This window comes from Notolepis coatsorum, assembly GCF_963971535.1.
Source record: "Notolepis coatsorum genome assembly, chromosome: 6".
Lineage (NCBI taxonomy): Eukaryota > Metazoa > Chordata > Actinopteri > Aulopiformes > Paralepididae > Notolepis > Notolepis coatsorum.
In genome coordinates, this window is record NC_140170.1 from 136274213 (window position 1) to 136297305 (window position 23093).

The 23093-nt window shown below is 42.5% G+C and overlaps 1 protein-coding gene across 1 annotated transcript in view; it reads left to right on the forward strand.

Moving 5' to 3' along the window:
- Window positions 1–1820: 1820 nt before the first annotated feature.
- The window catches only part of eps8l3a (EPS8 signaling adaptor L3a), a gene marked incomplete at both ends in the record, with an annotated part of 71733 nt that continues 50460 nt past the window's right edge, over window positions 1821–23093 (forward strand). The window contains one exon of the mRNA XM_084315746.1: window positions 1821–2014. Coding sequence (XP_084171872.1) covers window positions 1821–2014 — 194 coding nt within the window. The remainder of the gene's footprint in view (window positions 2015–23093) is intronic.

A 23093-nucleotide genomic window follows, 5' to 3' on the forward strand; every position in this document is an offset into this window, starting at 1 on the left:
TAGTCATTATGCCAATTCCCAACCCCCTTCCTGGTTGTTGCGCACCCCCCCCCCCCCCCCTTACTGTTGACGCCTATTTCCGCGCTGCCGCTCTCTCGCGCTGCCGTGGTCACATGGGCGTATTGGCCAATCAGAGAAACGCTAAACACAAGTTGGTTGCCTAAAATATTCACGCGTCCGGGAGGCGTGAAGACTGTCACATGTTTTCCTCCGACACATGTGCAGCCAGCCTGGCAGCGCAGATTCTCACCGGGAGAGTGTAACGTGTGGAAGGTCACACTACCTTTCTCCAGATCCTACCCTCGCTGTGCAGGCGCCCCGACCGAACTGTAGGGGTCGCTGTCCACAACGCCCAGGACCCACCCACGGCTTCCCTCCCCCTAACTCAGCCAAACGAGTTAGTATAGCGATCAGCCCAAGCCAAGGCAATGCTGACTCTCCGGGAGTCGAGACCGCAGCCTCTTCAGTTTTACATATTAAGCTCAGTTTTACATGCAGTGTATCTAAAGCCAAGTAATCCTATGACCTAGTACCATATGTGCTGTATTTAAAAGCAATCAAAGAGCAGGGATAATGGGGATGTTTCATAAGCGGAGCATTATAGATGATAGATGAAAAAGGCCTATGTGTCTTTTTAAGGGGAAATGAGTTTAACTCACAGTACCGCTTACTGCCACAGGCACTTCACAACACACGTCCATCGTGACTGTGGATATTACTCACAGACCTCGTTACACTGACAAGTGTCATTATAAACCACTATGCCTATGGAAAGGATTAATAGTGTCCCAAATGAACAGTTGGCCTACTCAGAGCTTCCTGTTCGAGGAGACTACTGGTATGTTTTATTTTTGCTGACATCATGAAGTATTTACTGATTAAGAGATTTCTATGGCAAGAGAGGGATGAGTTATAAACAGGGCATGTGTTTATTAATTTAACACAACTTCAGATGGTGTGATCAGGAGCTCTGCCCTCCAATCACAACCGTTTGTTTCCTCAAGTCAAGCTAATCTTTTTTTCTGTTTTTTTCTTTACCCCCTGTTGTGGAAATTACTAAGAGAACAAAGGATGAGCCGAGTAAATCATTCTGAGTCGAGTTATATAAAAAATTAACATAGATTTATTCATTGTGGCCACCATGAAAGTGCTCAGTTCCTAATCAGAACCAGAGTGTACACAAGCGTCTGACCAGGAAGTGAGACAGAGCCCTGGTCAGACATACATTAAATACATTATTGAAATAACGTACATTAGACATCCAGATATAACAGAAAGGATAACCAAAATATGCCTAGGCGGTGTTATTGTTATGTCTTAACTGGAGTGGGAAATAGCTTTGCTACGGCTCACACACTAGAAAAGAAAAATACACCAAAGACTGCATACCTGTAAATAGAGAACACATACCAACACACGAAACGGCCAAAAGATGGCACCACCTCACAGCGATCGCAGACCAAATACCGCCTCTCCTCAGTTGTGAAGTGGGGCTACTGATAGGCTACAATTGTCCAAGAAGTCTTGTACCCAGGCGGGTCATAACAGGAACAGATGATGAACCCTTTGCCATTCTCACAGACCTAGGGTGGAGTATTGTTGGCTGTTCAACACCACACTCTCCACAACTGTCAACCAGTCACTGTCACAGAGTAACCGTGAAGGAGATGCCTGCAGTGACTCCAATGGATGCAATCAGAATCCTTGAAACGGATTTCAGAGACACTCAGGGAAACGACAAAATGGTCTCTCAAGAGGATTTGATCTTTCTAGACAAATTGAAGGAAAACATAAAGATAAACGAACATGGACATTACGAGATGCCACTCCCCTTCAGAGAGAGGCCATGCTTACCAGATAACAAGCAACTTGCTGCTGTGAGGCTCAGTCACCTGAAAAGGAAGTTCGATGGAAATGAAAGTTACAAGAAGGACTACACCAACTACATGAAGGACATCATCGACAGGGGTGACGTAGAGGAGGTACGTACTGAAGGCACCAATGGAGAAAAATGGTACATACCTCACCATGGTGTATATCACCCCCAAAAGCCTGAGCAGCTGAGAGTAGTGTTCGACTGCTCGGCAAAGTACAAGGGAAGTAGCCTAAATGAACACCTTCTCGCAGGCCCAGACATGATCAACAATCTCACAGGTGTACTGATTCGTTTCCGTCAGCATGGCATTGCACTGATGTGTGACATAGAAAAGATGTTTCATCAGTTTCACGTCTCAGAGAGGGACCGTGACTACCTACGCTTCCTTTGGTGGGAGAACGGCAACCTAAGCACCCCACCTCAAGAATACAGGATGAAGGTCCATCTTTTTGGAGCTGTATCTTCACCAGGGTGTGCAAACTACGGATTGAAGCAGCTCGCCAAAGAACACAGTCACACACACCCATTACGGTCTCACTTCATTACCAGAGACTTTTATGTAGACGACGGTGTTGCCAGTGTTGAGTCTGTTGAAAAGGCCATTCAAATGGCAAAAAAGGCACGTGAGCTGTGTGCAGAGAGAGGTTAACGCCTCCACAAATTTGTGTCGAACAACTGTGCTGTTCTCCAGAGCATTCCCTCAACAGAACTCGCCACAGACATTAAGGCAAAGAATCTCACATTCAACGACACAGCCCTATAGAGCATTGGGAATAAACTGGAATGTCGAGAGTGACTGTTTCACCTTTAAAGTCACATCAAAGAACCAGCCAGCGACACGGCGTGGAATCCTGTCATCTTTTTTTTTTTTATATTTTTTTTATTATTGCAAAACAAAAATTATTAAAAGTCAGTACTCAACACATAATGCATAATGAAACTAACAGTCAAGGTGGTTAAAATTACATGCAAGTACAGAAACAAGATAAAAAAAAAAGTCTATAATAACATTTTAACCGTATACAGTGTATATCCAGCGAAATTAACAATTATATAAATGTTTATATAGGACATACCCCTAATACCTATTTTCTAAAACCCTACACACATATGCTCCAGCTCGAACCCCCCCCTCCCGGACCCCTCCTTGGATAGTACCTCCATTATCCCTCACTCCTAACCAGACACTACCATTATAAGCTAGCTTTTATTCTCTCCACCACTTCTACCCACATTGACATTCTGGATTCGTTGAGACCCAGAATTCTTGCTGTAGATATTTCTTGATATATCACATCGAGATATGTAAGAGACCAAACTTTCCGGCACATTTTTTCCGGTTGAAACCAGCGTGATGCGATCAGTTTTTTAGCTACTGTGATACCCGATAAGACCAATCTCTTTAGCTGTGGATTTACTGCAAACTCAGAAACATCATTTAAAAGCAATACAGAGGGGTGTACTGGTATATTCCAAGATACGAGATTTGATAATTGATGGGTCACATCTTTCCAGAATGCCTTAACTGGTGGGCAGTCCCAATACATGTGCATAAATGTCCCTTCGTCTCCATTTGTACATTGGGAGCATTTTGAGTCCTGTTTCAGGCCCATTCTGTTCAGTCTTATAGGAGTCAAGTATGTCCTGTGAATATAGTTAAGATTGATTTGTTGATGGTCCGGGTTCCTTGATGTAAGACGGACATTTGCCCATGCTTCTTGCCAATCAAAGTCACTTTCCAGGTCTGGAATATCCCTCCTCCAGACAGTGTCTAGTTGAAGGGTTTCATACGAGGACGTTAGTAATTGATAATAAAAACCTGATACAAAACCTCCCAATGTTTCTCTTTCATAGAAAAAATGTGTGGTATCTGTGGTGTTCAACTGGTATGTGTAATGGAACACCGTGAGACCTCAAACATAGGCGTAACTGTATGTAAAAAAGCCATGTGGACTCTGTGAGGTTAAACTTTGTGCATATTTCTCCATAACTACAGAAGCCCTGGTTATTAAAAATATCCCCTAATGAGTGTATGCCTTGCTCTTCCCATATAGGGAATCTTATAGGACGTTTTCCCATTAAGAGTGCATTGTTATTGAATATGGGAGTGTGATTATGCCATTTTTGAGGGTTAGGATATTTTTTTTGTGTTTCCCGCCATGTTCTGATTGCATGGGTAATTATGGGGCCAAATTTCCGCTCACAGTGCTTGATTGAAAGTTTAGTGTGTGCTATGTCCTTCAGTCTCTGTGGGGCTACTATGTTTTCTTCCAATTCTCTCCAAGATACCAAAGCCTGGGGATCAAACCATATTGACAATGGTCTTAATGTGAAAGCCTTAAAATATTGTAAAAAATCTGGAACTGCCATGCCACCGTCTGCTTTATTTCTCTGTGCGGTGGATCTTTTTATGCGAGGTGGTTTGTTATTCCAAATAAATTTGTATGTGGAGGAGTGTAATCTTTTCCAGTAGCCCTCTGGAGGGGGTAACGGTAGCATTGAGCTGATGAAGTTGATTCTTGGTAATACATCCATCTTAACTATTGATACCCTTGCCTGTACTGAGTTTTTAAGTTTTGCCCACCTGTCCAGGTCGTCTTTGATTTTGTTCTGTATTTTTGTGTAATTGTGCTTCACCGTTTGTCTTATGGTGGGAAATATTTCCACACCCAAGCATCTAAAATGTTTAACCATGGGTATCGCACCTGGGAGGGTTGTGTCTTTTTTTGCATGGATGTTAAGAGGAAGGAAAGCCGACTTCGGCCAATTTATTTTAAATCCCGATAAATCACCAAAGTTCTCTATCAACTTGAGTAGATGCGGCAATGTGGTGTTGGGGTTTTGCATGAACAATATTACGTCGTCCGCATATAAACAAATTTTATGTTGTGTGCCCTTGATTACGATTGGTTCTATGTATTGGGATTGTCTTATATATTGTGCTAAAGGCTCTAATGATAGATCGAATAGTCCGGGACTAAGAGGGCAACCCTGTCTGGCTGAGCGTGATACCGGAAAGATTTCGGAGATGAATGTGCCTGTTGTAATCATGGCCGATGGGTCCTTGTATAGTACTTTAATCATATCAATGAATCCTTTTCCTAACCCCATCCTTTCTAATACTGCCCATAGAAACGACCATTCCAGCCTGTCAAATGCTTTCATAGCATCCAGGGATAGCATCGCCTTAGGTGTGGTGTCCTCTTTGTCTGCATCTAGTACGTGCAGTATTCGCCTTATGTTATCATTGATCAGGCGACCTCTTATGAAGCCAGTTTGGTCCGGATGAACTAAAGACGTCATATGCTTTTGCAATCTGATGGCTAATATCTTAGAGTACAGTTTGACATCGGTTCCGAGGAGGCTTAAAGGTCTGTAACTACCGCACTCGGTGGGGTCTTTGTCTTTTTTGAGAAGGACTGAAATGAGTGCGATATTGTGGTGTTTATGGAAGCTCCCCTCCTTGACTGAGTATAAGATCATATTTAGTAATAAGGGTCCAAATATGTCCCAACAAGAAAGGTACATTTCTGATGGGATACCGTCTCTTCCCGGAGCCTTACCGTTTTTCATTCCGGATATGGCCTTCTTGAGTTCTTCTAATGTGATCGGTGCTTCTAACTGTTTAGCGTCCTCCTCCGAAAGTTTAGGGAGAATAATTTGATTAAGATATGTGTCCAATTTGTTTTGATCAAAGGTTGTTTCTGAATTATACAAGTCGGAGTAGAATTCTTTGAATGTATCGTTTATTATTTTGGGGTCTGTTACAAGTACTTGTTGTTTTCTAATGGCAGTTATATCTGCAAATTTTGCATTAATTCTTAATTGCATGGCTAATAGGTGACTAGGTTTAGAACCTTGGAAATACTGCTGTTGTCTTGTGCTGCGTATTTGCATTTCCGATTTTTGTCTGTATATTGCATTGATCTCTGTCTTTAGAATGTTAACTTGATTTTCTAGTCTAGTAGAGTTGTTGTATTTTAAAGAATTAAATAACGTTGAGTAAAGCGTTTCCATTTCAGACAGTTTTGTGCATTGATTTTTGCGCAATATGGAGGAAAATCTATCCGTGAAATCCTTGATCATACCCTTTACCGACATCCATAACATTCTGGGGTCTTGCACCGCGTTTGCATTATCCCGTAGGAATACTGTGAGAGCTTCTTTGAGTTGTGTAATGAATTCCTTGTTGTTAAGCAGCATAGTATTAAAACGCCATCTTGGGGCCCGGGAAGAAAGTATACCAAATGTTGCTTTTAGGATTAAATAACAGTGATCTGAAAGCGCATTGGGTATCGTTTCCACTTCATATTTATCAAATAGTCTCGGGGATGCAAAGACGTAATCAATTCTGGATAATGTGTTGTGTCTCGCCGATCGACAGGAGTACTTTCGGGTCATGGGATTAAGTGAACGCCATAAATCAATTACCCCTGTAGTCTTTGACCAATCTTTTAATGCTTTAGATGCATTTTTTTGTTCGCTGGAAAAGGCAAGGTAAGATTTGTCCATCCTTGGATTCCAAATGGCATTAAAATCCGCACCTATTATATATGAGTACTCGGGATGGTTTAACATTTCCACGGTTAGTGAAGTGAAGAAACCCACTTCGTACAAATTTGGGGCATATACCGCTGCCAACGCTATTTTCCTGTTATTATGTACAATCCTAGCTATAGTTATACGCCCCTCAGCATCCGACCATACCCCTTTTAATTCGATATTTAATTTACGTCTGACGACTATGGCTACACCTCGAGTTCTCGTACCAAAAGAAGAGTGACTAATATTATGGTATATGTTATCCGCTAACGTATCTATGTCTTCCTCTAAAATGTGCGTTTCGCTTAGTAGAGCCACGTCCACATGTTCTTTTTTCATCAGTGTGAGCACGCTTTTGCGTTTGTGTTGTTTGTTTATCCCACCGGTGTTCCATATCATTATATTCAAACTAGCCATAATCTATGCATGTTTTTGTGTAGTTTTTGGTAATGCTTCTGGAGTGCGAAGCTACAATAGATGTACATCCAATTAATGAGGTCCCATTGAGAGCCGAGCTTAAAAACATATATATATACAAATAAAAATCCCCTATTTTCCCCTCGCCCAGAGAGTCGTACAGGCCTGTGTTCCAAAAACACATCCTCCGCGTATGACTTTCTCCCTTAGTCCACCGGATTGCCCAAACTGAGCATTGTAATTAGAGATGTTCCGATACCATTTTTTCCTTTCCGATCCGATTCCGATACCTAAGCTTTGGGTATCGGCCGATACCGATACTTATCCGATACTAGTGCATACATAAAAAAAAAAAAAAATATATATATTATTTTTTTAACAAATACTGTTTTATATATACTGTTTTTTAGTAATAACTAGAAAGTAATGGTATTTATTCAACAACAGGTGATTGTATAGATTTGTATAGTATCATTAATCAATGAGTATGGGGCTTCAGCACTGCAGATATACCCTACTCCAATGATCCACACGGACATTATACGTTGCTGCACTCGCTACCCACTGGCTCTGCAGATATACCCTACTCAGTCTGTCTACAAGGCTCCGTTTCAGTAGCAGTCGGATCTGTTGTGATTTTTGCACAATAAATATTCAACATTCTCTTTTGAGACTCCGCCTCAGACTCTTATCATTTGGCACTAAAAGCTAAACATTGTCACCGATATGGCTGTCCGCAACATGTCATTAATTGTGTACGCGAGGTGGTCTCAATGACGACGTCAACGTGAGCTACGATGAATTGAAAATGGGGGACTGAATGAATGAATGAATGAAAACTTTATTTAACAGATTGCAGAATGGGTACAATACAGTACGGCTCAATACATACAATTGTTAAGGGGATGCAGACCTGAGAAAGACGTTTGTCTTGTTTCCATCAGGGTCCCCCATTTTCAATTCATATAGACATATATGACATACATGACATACAGATAGTCAGTACTGCTACATCTATACATTTATGACATACCAGATTTGCAAATACAGTACTGTTTGTGATACAGAAGGAGTCAGAAAAGGGAGTATATACATTTGACGTAGAAACTGTACATTGGAGGAGGTTGGGTGGGGGGGGTTGGGTACATTGGGATATTGACAACCATACTGGGTAATTTACATTGGAGGTGGTTGGGGGGGGGGGGGGCGGGGGGCACACTGTATAAACAAGTAACACTGTACATTGAGGGGGGGGGGGAGGAGACACTGTACAAACAAACACAATTGTACATTGAACTATTGACAAAACCATACTAGGTAAATGACTGTACATTGGAGGGGGTTGGGTTAGGATATTTACAGGGGCCAGTGTTGAATTGCAGTCTCCCGTAGGTGTCCCTTGAGAGAGGTTTTGAAAGTGGGTAGTGATCCACATTCCTTTACAGCTTTGGGTAGGGCGTTCCACATTGATGTGGCATAATTGCGAAACGTGTTTAGTCCCTTATTTGAGCCGAATCTGGGTTTAACATGATTTGTGGAGCTCCCTCTGGTGTTGTGATCGTGGTATTCACTGACCTTTGGGAAGTATTTTGACATGTACATGGGTACCTTGGTCGTGTAGTGTATCTTGTAGACCAGGCCCATTGCAAGTTGTTGTACTCTGTCGTCTACTCTAAGCCATCCTAGGTTGTCAAAGTGGGCAGGGGTGAGGTGGGTTCTAGGAGTAAGGTCAAGCAGTAGTCTGACCAGTTTGTTTTGAGATGTTTGTAATTTTGTTTTTAGCGCCTTTGAGGTGCTTTGGTACCATGAGGTGCAAGCATAGTCGTAGTACCCCTGAATGAGTGCTCCTGCCAGAGTCTTCAGGGTGTTCTTGTTTACCAGAGAGGAGATCCGGTACAAGAATCGAGTTCGTTGGTTGACTTTTTTTATTACATTGGATGCCATTTTGTCACAGGAGAGATTAGCCTCTAGGATGGAACCCAGGTAGGTAATTTCATCTTTCCTTGTGACAATATTGTCACCCACTGTAACTGAGAAGCCGTCGGTCTTGCTGAGTTTGTTATTTGAACCGAAGAGAATGGACTCTGTTTTGCCCATGTGTAATGATAGTTTGTTATCAGCGAGCCATATGCAGATTCTGCCTAGTTCCGAGCTGAGGGTTTTTTCAACCTGTAACTTGTTCTTGTCAGAGACCAGCAGGGCTGAGTCGTCCGCAAACAGGAACAAGTTGCAGTCACAAGCTGACGACATGTCATTTGCATAAATTAGGAACAGTAGCGGTCCTAGTATGCTTCCTTGTGGAACACCACAGCTCACTGTGAGGGGGGGGGATAGGGTACCGTTTACCTCCACCATCTGTTCCCTCCCCTCAAGGTAGGATTGCATCCAGCTCACTGATAGACTATCAAAACCAATTGCTTTTAGCTTGTCAATCAGAATGGAGTGATTGACCGTGTCAAAGGCCTTTTGTAGGTCCAGCATGACCATGCCGCAGTATTTGCCTGCGTCCACCTCTTGTTTGATGTGGTCATTCAAATAGAGAAGGCATGTGTCAGTGGAGTGGGATGTTCTGAAGCCAGATTGGAATTCGTAGATTAGATTTTTTTCCGCTAGGTACTTTTCGACCTGTTCGTAGACTATTTTTTCCATGACTTTCGAGATGGAGGTGAGAATAGAAACAGGGCGGTAGTTGCCTGGGTCTAATTTGCTGCCCTTTTTGTGCAGAGGGGTCACCCTCGCAAGTTTGAAGTCCTTGGGGACGTGTCCCTGTTTTATGGAGAGGTTTATTATGTGTGTGATGATTGGTGTGATGGCGGCTGCTGAGTCTCTGAGGAATTTGGAGGGGATGTTGTCATGGCCAGTGGCCTTGTTAGGTTGGAGGGCGCTCAGTTTATTGAGTACCTCATCTGTTGTTACCATTTCCAGCTTGAAGTCGTCCTTGCGGACCCCTAGGTTTTTGTAGTAAGCTACTATGTGTTCTACCCCATAAAGCCCTGAGTGGGAGGGTAGTTTGTTTACCAGTGTTGTGGCTATGTTTGTGAAGAAAATGTTTAAGTAATTGGCTACATCCAGCTTGTCTGTGATGAGCGTGTTGTCCGTTTTTATGTTTATGTTTGAGAATCTGGTTTTAAGTTTTTTACTGCATCCTAGTTGATTATTGAGTAATTTCCAAAGTTCACGTGGTTTGTTTTTGTTTTCCTCAGTTTTGTCATTGATGAAATTCTTTTTTGCAGTTTTGATCATGGAGTTTACGTCGTTTCTTAGTCTGTTTCTGACCCTGATGTAAACAAGACGAAAGTCTTTCTCTGGTCTGCATCCCCTTAACAATTGTATGTATTGAGCTGTACTGTACTGTACCCATTCTGCAATCTGTTAATAAAGTTTTCATTCATTCATTCATTCATTCATTCATTCATTCATTCATTCAGCTAAGTTAGCATAGCATGAGCTGCCGGTATATGAAAAGACTGTAACGTTACTGGTGACATTGTGATTTAACGAATACTCCTTTGCCAACTTGCTGTACTTTGCTTGCAGGTCTGCAGCCATTATTGCTGGATTATATGAATAGCCCCAACTTTAGCCAAGGTAATGTTAAAGCTAGCTTTCGGTTAGCTGTTCAATGCTAATAACACCAGCCACCAAGCGAACCCATGAGCTCCCCGTCAACACCGCTCTGTCGGGATGATGACATTTAAGAAAGTATCTGCTGTTAAAATGACAAATGGCATTGACACTTTAATCGATTAAGCACCCGTTTGTTTTATAATGCTTACTCAACAGACCACAGTGTTGTTGATAAATTACGTCATATGGTATCGGAGCGCAGCATTAGAGGGTACTCGCCGATACCGATACCAGCATTTTAGCCAGTATTGGCGGCTTTTCCGATACTGGTATAGGTATCGGAACAACTCTAATTGTAATCCTAATCTTCCTATGCTAATTGCCATAGGATCTAACATTTTCATTCTAATACAATAGAATGTCGCTTTTGGTCTTGCACCTTCCCTTACTGTAATGAAATATTGTGAAAAATGAAAAAAAAAAGAGAATAAACTTTCATCGACATATTCATTTGAACCCTCTACTAACATGTAGGAAAGTCAGGAAAAAGGAAAAGATTGTAGAGAAATATTGACACCTTAATGTGAAGAACAATGGAAAAGAACAATGTAAGTTAAAAGATAGAGATAAAAAATAGAATAATAAAAAAAAATATATAGATAAGGAATGAGAGATAGAAAATACTCAACGTGGAGAAGCCACTAGAACCGAATTAAGTGATTAGATAAAATAGAAAAGCAGAGCCTTTTAGAGCTTCAATGTGCAGTCTCTTCATCAGTGGAGTGATTACTTAAATTGTTAGAATAACCTTGTTGTGTTCATACGTTTAGGTGTGGTTGATTTTTAAAGTATTATTAAGGACTGATTGAACTTCAGTCAAATGATTATCTGCTATTTTTATACACACCGGATGTTTAATGTTAGAGTTGCAGGCCTTCGTTGTCTTGGTGCATTATATTCTAGAAGGTTGTAGAATACACTAGTACCAATAGACTGTTGTTATGTTCCAGAATGATCTAAGAGACCCAGGGCAGTCGAGCGATAAACCCAGAATATTCCAGATTGATCTTATTGCCAATGATATGTTCTTGTCTCCCCGGAGACCAGAGTCTGAAATTATAATGTATTACGGATCGTATTATACACAGTACGCATTGGTATAGACGGCCTGCATATCATCTGCTACCTTGATGAACACAATAAAAGTCATTCTAATACTGATATACACTGAGAAAGAGGGAGATGAATCGGCTTATCTGTTTTCAGACAATGTCGTTCTGACTTGGGGTACCTCCCACCTCTTGCAGAGACAAGTCGCATTTCTTTCCTCTCTCCCAAGGCCTTCAAGGCCGTTCCTACCGCCGCCTCTACTGCACCATGGAGCCTGACGCTGCTATGCCCTGCTTCGTGCCGGTGGCCGGACTATACTCAAATCAACTCTAAATGGATCTAATCAGTGGATTGCATATTTTCTTCAAGAAGCAGAATAAGGCTAACCCTCTCTGCCTATTGGGACATCATAATTGGGCTACAAACTTGAAGACGTGGTATTATTTGGATTATCGAAGCTTTTGGACTGCAATAAGAAGATTTTGGATCTGTTTACCGCGCACAGGATCTACCAAAATGAACTGATAAGACACTTGGACACTTGGACTAATAATGCATTCAGTCATTTGGACGGAGTTGTTAAAACTCACTCCACTCAAATCAATAGAGTTATATTCCACTCTATTCAAATCAAATTTAAAGGGACGTGGCTGGGATAAATTGTGCCAGTCAGTCAGCCAAAACAAATTCTTGGACCAAGGTCGAACCGAGAGCTCTGGAGTCGAAGGCTCTCTGGGAGATAAGAGTGGCGAGCGGCGTCCCACAACCCCAATCCCTAGTCCCACCCCCCCCCCCCCCCTTCCTCTGCATTGGCGCTGCACTGTCGGCTGCCTCGTGTGAGGGAGACCTCCCCCACCCAGGACTTGGCTTGTGCACTCCCCCCCACCTTCCCCCCCCCTCCCACTCCCCCCCCCCCTACAGCCCTGTAACAACCCCAACCCACTCCCCCCTCCTTCCGTAAATGGCGCTGCCTATGACGGCTGCCAGTCTGTTTGCGGTGGTGAATATGCATATGTTTGTCTCAAGGCTCTGTACCATTATTACTATCTAAAATGTAATAATTGTGGAATATTACTGTAATGAGCTGTATGTGTATGATCCAAGCGTCCTATGATCCTCATAGGAGCATAACAGAAAAAAGCATTCCATGTGAAGGTATTCTGTATCTTTGCATGTCAACTAATAAAGAAACTTGAAACTTGCTCCATATTGATTCCAATAATCCTCAGCCTCTTTAGGTGTGCGTAATCCAATCCTGCGGCCGTCCCTGTTCACGATCGATAACAGCGCCGGGTATATTAGCCTTGGCCTGTGGCCAGACTTGAACAATTTTTGCATCACCTCCTTGTATGGTAGACGTCGAGCGATGGCTTCTTTGCTTAGATCTTCGTAGATAAATATTGAATGATCACCATGTTTCAGCTTCCCACGTTGGATGCGAGCAATTTTGATGATGTCATCTCTTATTGATGTCTTCCGCAGAGTAACAATGATGACTCTTGGCCCGTTGCTTCTTTGATCCCGAGAACCGATTCTGTAAACTTGGTCCACTTTCGGCACTGTGTTTGGAAAGTTGTTACCCAAAATCACTGATAGCACTGTTGGAAAGTTGTCGTCTGCGCAATTGACTGCTTCATCAAGCCCTACAATGCGGATGTTATTTCGCCTGTGGTAGCGATGGGATTCGAGTAGCCTCTCCATCGCTTCATCTTTAACCTCTTGTATTTCCCTCCGGCATGCTTCTTTCACACTTTCTATCTCATTTGCCATCTCTGTCATGCCATTGCAGATGGTGTTTTCGTTCACTTTGACTGCCCGTGTAATATCTGTCACCGAATTCTCCACTGTCGTGATTCGCTCGGACTGTGCAGCGACCGCTTTCTTGACTTCTTCTAATTTAGCATCGATGCGATCGAATTTATCATCGACGTGTGCTTTGAGCTCCTCGATGTGTGTAATCTGTTCTTTCATCAGGTTAGTCAGTGAGTTGAAATCGGGTGGTATGGTTGTACTGCTTGTGCCAGCTGGTGGTATAGGTGCAGTGACGATGACGATGGATTTGTCTGCTATTATCTTATCCAGATCAGCTGCTCTATCTCTCACGGAGCTTGTTCCTGTCGCTCCTGTTATGTTGACAACTATTGTCTCTCTGTCGGGGACCATAGTCGATGGTCCCGGTGTATTTTCCTCTTTATTCTCCTCGTCGGGGCTTGTCGCCAACGGATCTGTACCCGCGTCGCCTAGAAGGTGTCTTCTTGATCGTGTTTCGCTCTGCGCCGCTGAAGTTGCCGTTTCTTGTTTCTTTCCCGTCTTTCCCCTATCCTTACCCATGTTGTCTTTTGATATAGTTAGTAGAATGTCTTATCAATACATACGATGTGGTCTAATCTCTTTTGGTATTGTCCAAATAATGTTTTTAAACGAAATTAACGTTGATGGGAGCGGAGCTATTGCCAAATGCGTGCGCTAAACCGGAAGTCATCTGTCGCCTCCATATACGACCCGCTGGGCTTCGTAGCTCCCTACGTCCTCAATGGAAAGAAGATTCTCCAGGAAATGTGCCATCAAGGAACAGGATGGGATGACCCGATTCCAGAGCAACTGAAGCCACGGTGGGAGAAATGGAAAGATGACCTTGCTAAGATGGAAAGGATACACGTAGCTCGCTGCTACCAGCCAGCTGGCTTTGGAAAGGTGATCAAAACACAACTACATCATTTCTCAGACGCCAGCACCACAGGCTATGGCCAATGCACTTACATGAGACTGAAGAATGAAAGAGGAAACATTCACTGTGCTCTTCTTATGGGGAAAGCGCGCGTCTCGCCGCTGAAGGTCACAACAACAGTACCCAGGTTAGAACTTACCGCAGCAGTTGTCTCAGTCACTGTGAGCAATATGCTCAAAGAAGAATTAGGATACTGTAATGTAGAAGAGTTCTTTTGGACGGATTCAAAGGTTGTGTTAGGCTACATTAATAATGAAGCTCGCCGCTTTCACACCTTTGTGGCAAACAGGGTGCAGAAAATCCGTCATGACTCAGACCCCAAGCAGTGGTTTCACGTACCTACTGATGAAAACCCAGCAGACTATGCATCCAGGGGGAAAACAGTAGAGGAGCTGCTCTCTTCTGATTGGTTCACTGGCCCTAGCTTTCTATGGAAAAAGGAGATAGAAATGCCAACCGAGGTGCCGTCAGAACTACCCGTCGGTGACCCAGAAGTCAAAAAGGCTCAGACCTTTCAGACAAAGAGCTCAGAACATGTCAGCCTTGTAGACCGACTGAACAAGTTTTCATCCTGGTCTCAGGCCATCAAGGCAGTGACGCGTCTCCTGCGGCGTGCAAGAAAAGTCAAATCATGTGACCTCTCAACAGTTGATGAAAGACAAAGTTCAGAGAGACTCATCATCAAGGACATACAAAGCCAAGCATACGGAGATGAGATAAAGCTACTAAGCAAAGGACATCGGCTACCAAGACACAGCAAGCTGCACCACCTAGACCCTTTCCTGGACACAGAGGGTGTGCTTAAGGTCGGAGGCAGGCTCAGCCATTCATCTTTCCAGAGCACATTCAAACACCCAACTGTCATTCCTCAGAGATATCACATGACGAATCTGATCATCGCCCATCATCATGAAAGAGTGAAACATCAGGGTAAAGGCTTCACCATCAATGAAATTAGGTCCAGTGGCTATTGGATCTGTGGACTGAGCAGAGCTGTCGCAACCTACATCCGTCACTGTGTGACGTGTCGAAGGCTGAGAAGGCCTGTTGAAGGCCAACGAATGAGTGACTTGCCTGTTGAACGAACAGAACCCACGGCACCGTTCACATACTGTGGGATGGACTGTTTTGGCCCCTTTTTGACAAAGCAAGGAAGAAAACAAGAGAAAAGGTATGGGTTGCTCTTCACCTGCTTCTGCTCTAGAGCCATTCACATTGAGATGCTGGAAGACTTGTCCACAGACACTTTCATTAATGGACTGAGATGCTTCATTGCATTAAGAGGTGCTGTGCGACAAATTAAATGCGACCAAGGCACAAATTTCATGGGTGCAAAAAACGAACTGAATGCTGCTTTGAAAGAGTTGGACACAGACAGACTGAACACATTTCTCACAGAAAAGCAGTGTGACTTTGTAACGAATGCACCTCATGCCAGTCATGCAGGAGGCGTGTGGGAACGGCAAATAAGAACTGTGAGAAGCATCCTCAGTGCCACTCTGCTGCTCGCCCCTGGCAGGCTCAGTGATGCGTCATTGCGCACCTTCTTTTATGAGACCATGGCTATTGTGAACAGCCGTCCACTCACGGTCGATACTCTAAACAGCCCAAATAGTTTAGAGCCACTTACTCCCAACCACCTGATCACAATGAAATCCACTGCAGCCTTGCCTCCACCTGGCAAATTCGAAAGAGAGGATCTGTATGGACGAAAGAGATGGCGTCAGGTTCAATACTTGACAGAACAATTTTGGAGTAGATGGAAAACGGAGTACCTCCACAGCATCATGACAAGACAGTGCTGGCATAACACTAAAAGGAACCTGCAAGTCGGTGATGTAGTCATGGACAAAGATGACACCTTGCCACGAAGCCAATGGAGGCTTGGGAGCGTCTCAGAAGTCATTCAGGGCAAGGATGGACTTGTGAGACGGGTCAAGATCTTGCTTGGAGATAAGGGACTGAACCACAAAGGAGAGCGCAACGGCAGGCCCTCCATAGTCGAGCGGCCTGTCCAGAAATTGGTTTTATTGCTAGAAGCTGTTTAAGCACTATGCATTGATAACATGTGATATTGTTTTGAATTGAATTATATGTTTTGAAGGTTTACTTTTAGTAAAAAGAAAAAGAAAAACATTATAATTTGGTGGGAGTGTAAATAACCCCAAGAATGGTTTATTATTTTTTGAGTAATTACCTGTGTAATATTTGTGTTTAGGAATATTTACATTTACATTTATATATAATATGAATATCCAGGACTTTTTTGTTATTAGAATTGATAGAAGCCTGTGTGTGTGACTTTAATTTATGTAAATCCATGTCGCGAGGCAGTGTTTTCCGGTCGCTGTCACAGGCTTTTGTTGACAGTTTGACAGTGCATTGCGAGAGAAGGAATACGCAACAAGTTTTAATGGACCCGTATGAGGCCATATCTCTTACGGTGGGAATGTTATTGTTTTAAAAGGAAATGTAATACGATGTAAAAGGATAAATAAAACAGTGATTATACCATCAGTACGTTTATAAGCCACTCAATATACGGGGATCCGTTACACAGAGAGTTCAGTCAAGATCATCAAGGCCTTCATGAAGAAGGCTCAAGATGGACAGGAGGAGTTCCAGAGGAGTCTGATGATATACAGGAGTGCCCCATTGGAAAATGGTTTGTCCCCAGCCCAGATGCTGATGGGAAGGCGCTTACGCACTAACCTTCCTTTTTTTTTTGGATCCACTTTTTCTCCCATTTTCTATATTTTCTCCCATCCCAATTTCGTATCATCCAATTCAACCCTCCCCTGTCACGGACGCTGTTTCTTGCCTCCCACAAGCCGGCTGCAATGTAGACTAAGTCATACATAGCACAAGTCCCCTCCGGTACTTGAGGTAACAGCAGTCGCATCTTTTCACCTGCGCAGCTCGATCTCTCAGTGGCGAGGAGTAACGCGTGGGAGGCTCACACTGCCCCCGACACATCCTGATTCTACTGCGCAGGCGCACCAACCGACCTGTAGGAGTCGCTGTCCACAACGCCCGATCCCCACCCATCAGTTTCCCACCCCCTAATACGGCCAATGTGTATTAGTACAGACGACCAGCTAAACTGAAAGCAAATGTGGAGCGCTGGGCTCGAACTGACGAGCCCAGCGTCTCCAGCATTTCGTGGCGAGCGCCTTGCCCACTACGCCACGTAGCCGCCCACGCACTAACCTTCCTATCCATGAGAACCTGTTGACACCAGAAGGAGCGCACAAAATCAGCTCAAGGAAACAAGAACAAAAAGATAAACACAAATTGCAACATGACAAGAAGGCAAAACACTTACCAAGCCTCAAGCCAGGCGATACAGTCCGTATCCTGGATCACACAACAGGCACATGGAGACAAGGAGGACGCGTGCAAAGAGAAGTTTCACCACGCTCATACCAGATACAGACAGACCATGGTGCTTCTCTGAGACGAAACCGTGTGGATTTGAGACCACAGGTGACAGTCCCAGAGACAGACTCTCAACAATGAAGCACTGCAGTAGATGCTCTCAGGAGTGAGCAGTTTTGTCAGAGTTCCCCAGACCGCAGTGACTCTGTCATGCCAAAAGGGGGCAGCACGCCCTCTGAGACCTGCTGCAGGCCTAAAAGGACTGTTAAACCTCCTGAGAGACTTATTGTGCTGAAAGGCATGTGGACTGTGGACGTGGATAGGGTAAAGAAAAGAGGACACTTGATGATGAAGGTTAAATGAAAAAGAAAATGTAAACAAAAAAAAAAAAAAGAAAAAAAAAAGAGGATTGTAAAGAAAGATTTGATGCATATGCTTATTGTTGGAATGCATATGTTCATGTTTAAAATTAATGTTTATTATTGGAATGTACATGTTTAAGAACAGTCGGAAACAAACGTTTTGTTATAGACGACTACAGGAAAAGAACAAGTTGTTTCTTTTTAAAAGAAGGGAAGATGCAATATTGACACCTTAATGTGAAGAACATTGGAAAAGAATAATGTAAGTTAAAATATATTTAAAAAATATAGAGTAATATTGACACCTTAATGTGAAGAACATTGGAAAAGAACAATGTAAGTTAAAATATATTTAAAAAATATAGAGTAATGAGAAGGTGTCAATATTGCTCTACAATCTTTTCCTTTTTTTCCCCCACACGTTAGTGGAGGGTTCACATTAAGGTGTCAATATTGCTCTACAATCTTTTCCTTTTTTTCCCCCACACGTTAGTGGAGGGTTCAAAGGAATATGTCGATAAAGGTTTATTCTCTTTTTTTATTTTATTTTTTATTTTTATTTTTATGTTATTTATCACAATACTTCATTACAGTAAGGGAAGGTGCAAGACCAAAAGCGACATTCTATTGCAATAGAATGGAAATGTTAGATCCTATGGCAATTAGCATAGGAAAATTAGGATTACAATGCTCAGTTTGGGCAATCCGGTGGACCATGGGAGAAAGTCAATCGCGGAGGATGTGTTCTTGGAACACAGGCATGTTCGACTTTCTGGGTGAGGGGAAAATAGGGGATTTTTATTTGTATATATATATGTTTTTAAGCTCAGCTCTCAACGGGACCTCATTAATTGGATGTACATCTATTGTAGCTTCATACTCCAGAAACATTACCAAAAACTACACGAAAACATGCATAGACTATGGCTAGTTTGAATATAATGGTATGGAACACCGGTGGGATAAACAAACAACACAAGCGCAAAAGCGTGCTCACACTGATGAAAAAAGAACATGTGGACGTGGCTCTATTAAGCGAAACGCACATTTTAGAGGGAGACATAAATACGTTAGCGGATAACATATACCATAATATCAGTCACTCTTCTTTTGCTACGAGAACTAGAGGGGTAGCCATAGTCGTCAGACGCAAATTAAATATCGAATTGAAAGGGGTATGGTCGGATGCTGAGGGGCGCATAACTATAGCTAGGATTATACACAATAACAGGAAAATTGCATTGGCAGCGGTATATGCCCCGAATTTGTACGAAGTGGGTTTCTTCACTTCACTAACAGGAGAAATGTTAAACCATCCCGAGTACTCATATATAATAGGTGCGGATTTTAATGCCATTTGGAACCCAAGGATGGACAAAACTTACCTTTCCTTCTCCAGCGAACAAAAGAATTCATCTAAAGCATTAAAAGATTGGTCGAAATCAACAGGAGTAACTGATTTATGGCGTTCACTTAACCCCATGACCCGCAAGTACTCCTGTCGTTCGGCGAGACACAACACACTATCCAGAATTGATTACGTCTTTGCATCCCCGAGAATATTTGATAAATATGAAGTGGAAATGACACCCAATGCGCTATCAGATCACTGCTACTTAATCCTGAAAGCAACATTTGGTACACTATCTGCCCGGGCCCCAAGATGGCGTTTTAATTCGATGCTGCTTAACAACAAGGAATTCATTACACAAATTAAAGAAGCTCTCACAGTATTCCTACGGGATAATGCTAACTCGGTGCAAGATCCCAGAATATTATGGATGTCGGTAAAGAATATGATCAAGGATTTCTCGGATAGATTTACCTCCATATTGCGCAAAAATCAAAACACAAAACTGTCTGAAATGGAAACGCTTTACTCAACGCTTTTTAATTCTTTAAAATACAACAACTCTACTAGACTAGATAACCAAGTTAACATTCTAAAGACAGAGATCAAAGCAATGTACAGACAAAAATCGGAATTGCAAATACGCAGCACAAGACAACAGCAGTACTTCCAAGGTTCTAAACCTAGTCACCTATTAGCCATGCGACTAAGAATTAATGCAAAATTTGCAGATATAACTGCCATTAGGAAACAACAAGCTCTAGTAACAGAACCCAAAATAATAAACGATACATTCAAAGAATTCTACTCCGATTTATATAACTCAGAAACGACCTTTGATCAAGACAAATTAGACACATATCTTAATCAAATTACTCTCCCTAAACTTACGGAGGAAGACGCTAAACAGTTAGAAGTACCGATCACATTAGAAGAACTCAAGAAGGCCATATCCGGAATGAAAAACGGCAAAGCTCCGGGAATTGACGGTATCCCATCAGAAATGTACATTTCTTGCTGGGACATATTTGGACCCTTATTACTAAATATGATCTTATACTCAGTCAAAGAGGGAAGCTTCATTGAACACCAAAATACCGCACTCATTTCAGTTCTTCACAAAAAAGACAAAGACCCCACTGAGTGCGGTAGTTACCGTCCTTTAAGCCTCCTCGGAACCGATGTCAAACTGTACTCTAAGATATTAGCCATCAGATTGCAAAAGCATATGACGTCTTTAGTTCATCCGGACCAAACAGGCTTCATAAAAGGTCGCCTGATCAATGATAACATAAGGCGAATACTGCACGTACTAGCAGGGACGTGCACAGGACTTTAGAGGGGCAGGTGCTCAAAGGCTGAAAAGGGCACTACACTTGCGTGTATATATTAACTGAGCGCGCGTAGCGCGATTTTTAAGGGCCCTTTTCGGGCGGGGGGCCCCCTTTTTATGCTTTTTGGGGGGTTTTGGTGATCAAATATTGAATATTGAACTATAATAATCAGTGCAGGAGCTCACTTATCCTTGAAAGACACTTTTATTACTGACTTAAAAGGCCCATACATCTCCATAAATGTTCAGGGGGGAGGGAATAAGTGCTTACCCTACAGACCCCAAGAAGTGCTGTATATTCTGTATTGTTTAATATAAATGCATTTTTTATTCCAATCCCGATTTGTATTTGAGATTCCCAAATCCCATCGGACTTGACTTCTTCGTGTCCCACAGTGAGTGTAATACCAGCATTCAACTGTATGGGCCACAGCGGTTTCTATCATCATCATCATCACCACCCACGCTATGCATAAAATATATAGGTCCGCGGAGAGGCACGTAGAGGAGGCCGTGCAAACTGCAATGGAATATGGGGCATCTCTCTCTCTTTACCTAATATTTTGATTCTATCCTGAAATTGTTCAGTTGGAAGGGCAGTCTATGCGTAACGATAAAAAGGGCACTTTTTTGATGAGGCTCAAAAAGGCAGGTGCTCAGGCACCCCTTGGCCTCTATGTGTGCACGTGCCTGCGTACTAGATATAGACAAAGAGGACATCACACCTAAGGCGATACTATCCCTGGATGCTATGAAAGCATTTGACAGGTTGGAATGGTCGTTTCTATGGGCAGTATTGGAAAGGATGGGGTTAGGAAAAGGTTTCATTGATATGATTAAAGTACTATACAAGGACCCATCGGCCAGGATTACAACAGGCACATTCATCTCCGATATCTTTCCGGTATCACGCTCAGCCAGACAAGGTTGCCCTCTTAGTCCCGGACTATTCGATCTATCATTAGAACCTTTAGCACAATTTATAAGACAATCCCAACACATAGAACCAATAGTAATCAAGGGCACACATCATAAAATTAGTTTATATGCGGACGACGTAATATTGTTCATGCAAAACCCCAACAACACATTGCCGCTTATACTCAAGTTGATAGAGAACTTTGGTGATTTATCGGGATTTAAAATAAATTGGCCTAAGTCGGCTTTTCTTCCTCTTAACACCAGTGCAAAAAAAGAGACAACCCTCCCAGGTGGTACTACCCATGGTCAAACATTTCAGATGCTTGGGTGTGGAAATATTTCCCACCATAAGACAAACGGTGAAGCACAATTACACAAAAATACAGAACAAAATCAAAGACGACCTGGACAGGTGGGCAAAACTTAAAAACTCAGTACAGGCAAGGGTATCAATAGTTAAGATGGATGTATTACCAAGAATCAATTTCTTCAGCTCAATGCTTCCGTTACCTCCTCCAGAGGGCTACTGGAAAAGATTACAAACCTCCACATACAAATTTATTTGGAATAACAAACCACCTCGCATAAAAAGATCCACCGCACAGAGAAATAAAGCAGACGGTGGCATGGCAGTCCCAGATTTTTTACAATATTTTAATGCCTTCACATTAAGACCATTGAAGAAGATATGGTTTGACCCCGAGGCTTTGGTATCTTGGAGAAAATTAGAAGAAAACATAGTAGCCCCACAGAGATTGAAAGACATAGCATACACTAAACTTTCAATCAAGCATTGTGAGCGAGAATTTGGCCCAATAATTACCCATGCAATCAGGACATGGCGGGAAACACAAAGGAAATTTCCTAACCCTCAAGTATGGCATAATCACACTCCCATATTCAATAACAATGCTCTCTTAATGGGAAAACGACCTATAAGATTCCCTATATGGGAAGAGAGAGGCATACACTCATTAGGGGATATTTTTAATAACAAGGGCCTCTGTAGTTATGTCGAAATATGCATAAAGTTTAACCTCACCGAGTCCACATGGCTTTTTTACATACAGTTACGACTTTGTATGAGATCTCACGGTGTTCCATTACTCATACCAATTGAACACCACAGATACCACAAATTTTTCTATGAAAGAGATACATTGGGAGGTTTTGTATCAGGTTTTTATTATCAATTACTAACGTCCTCGTATGAAACCCTTCAACTAGACAATGTCTGGAGGAGGGATATACCAGACCTGGAAAATGACTTTGATTGGCAAGGAGCCTGGGCAAATGTCCGACTTACATCAAGGAACCCGGATCATCAACAAATCAATCTGAACTATATTCACAGGACATACTTGACTCCTATAAGGCTGTGCAAAATGGGGCTTATACAAGACTCCAAATGCTCCCAATGTACAAATGGGGACGAAGGAACATTTATGCACCAGTTAAGGCATTCTGGAAAGATGTGTCCCAACAATTATCAATACTCGTATTTTGGA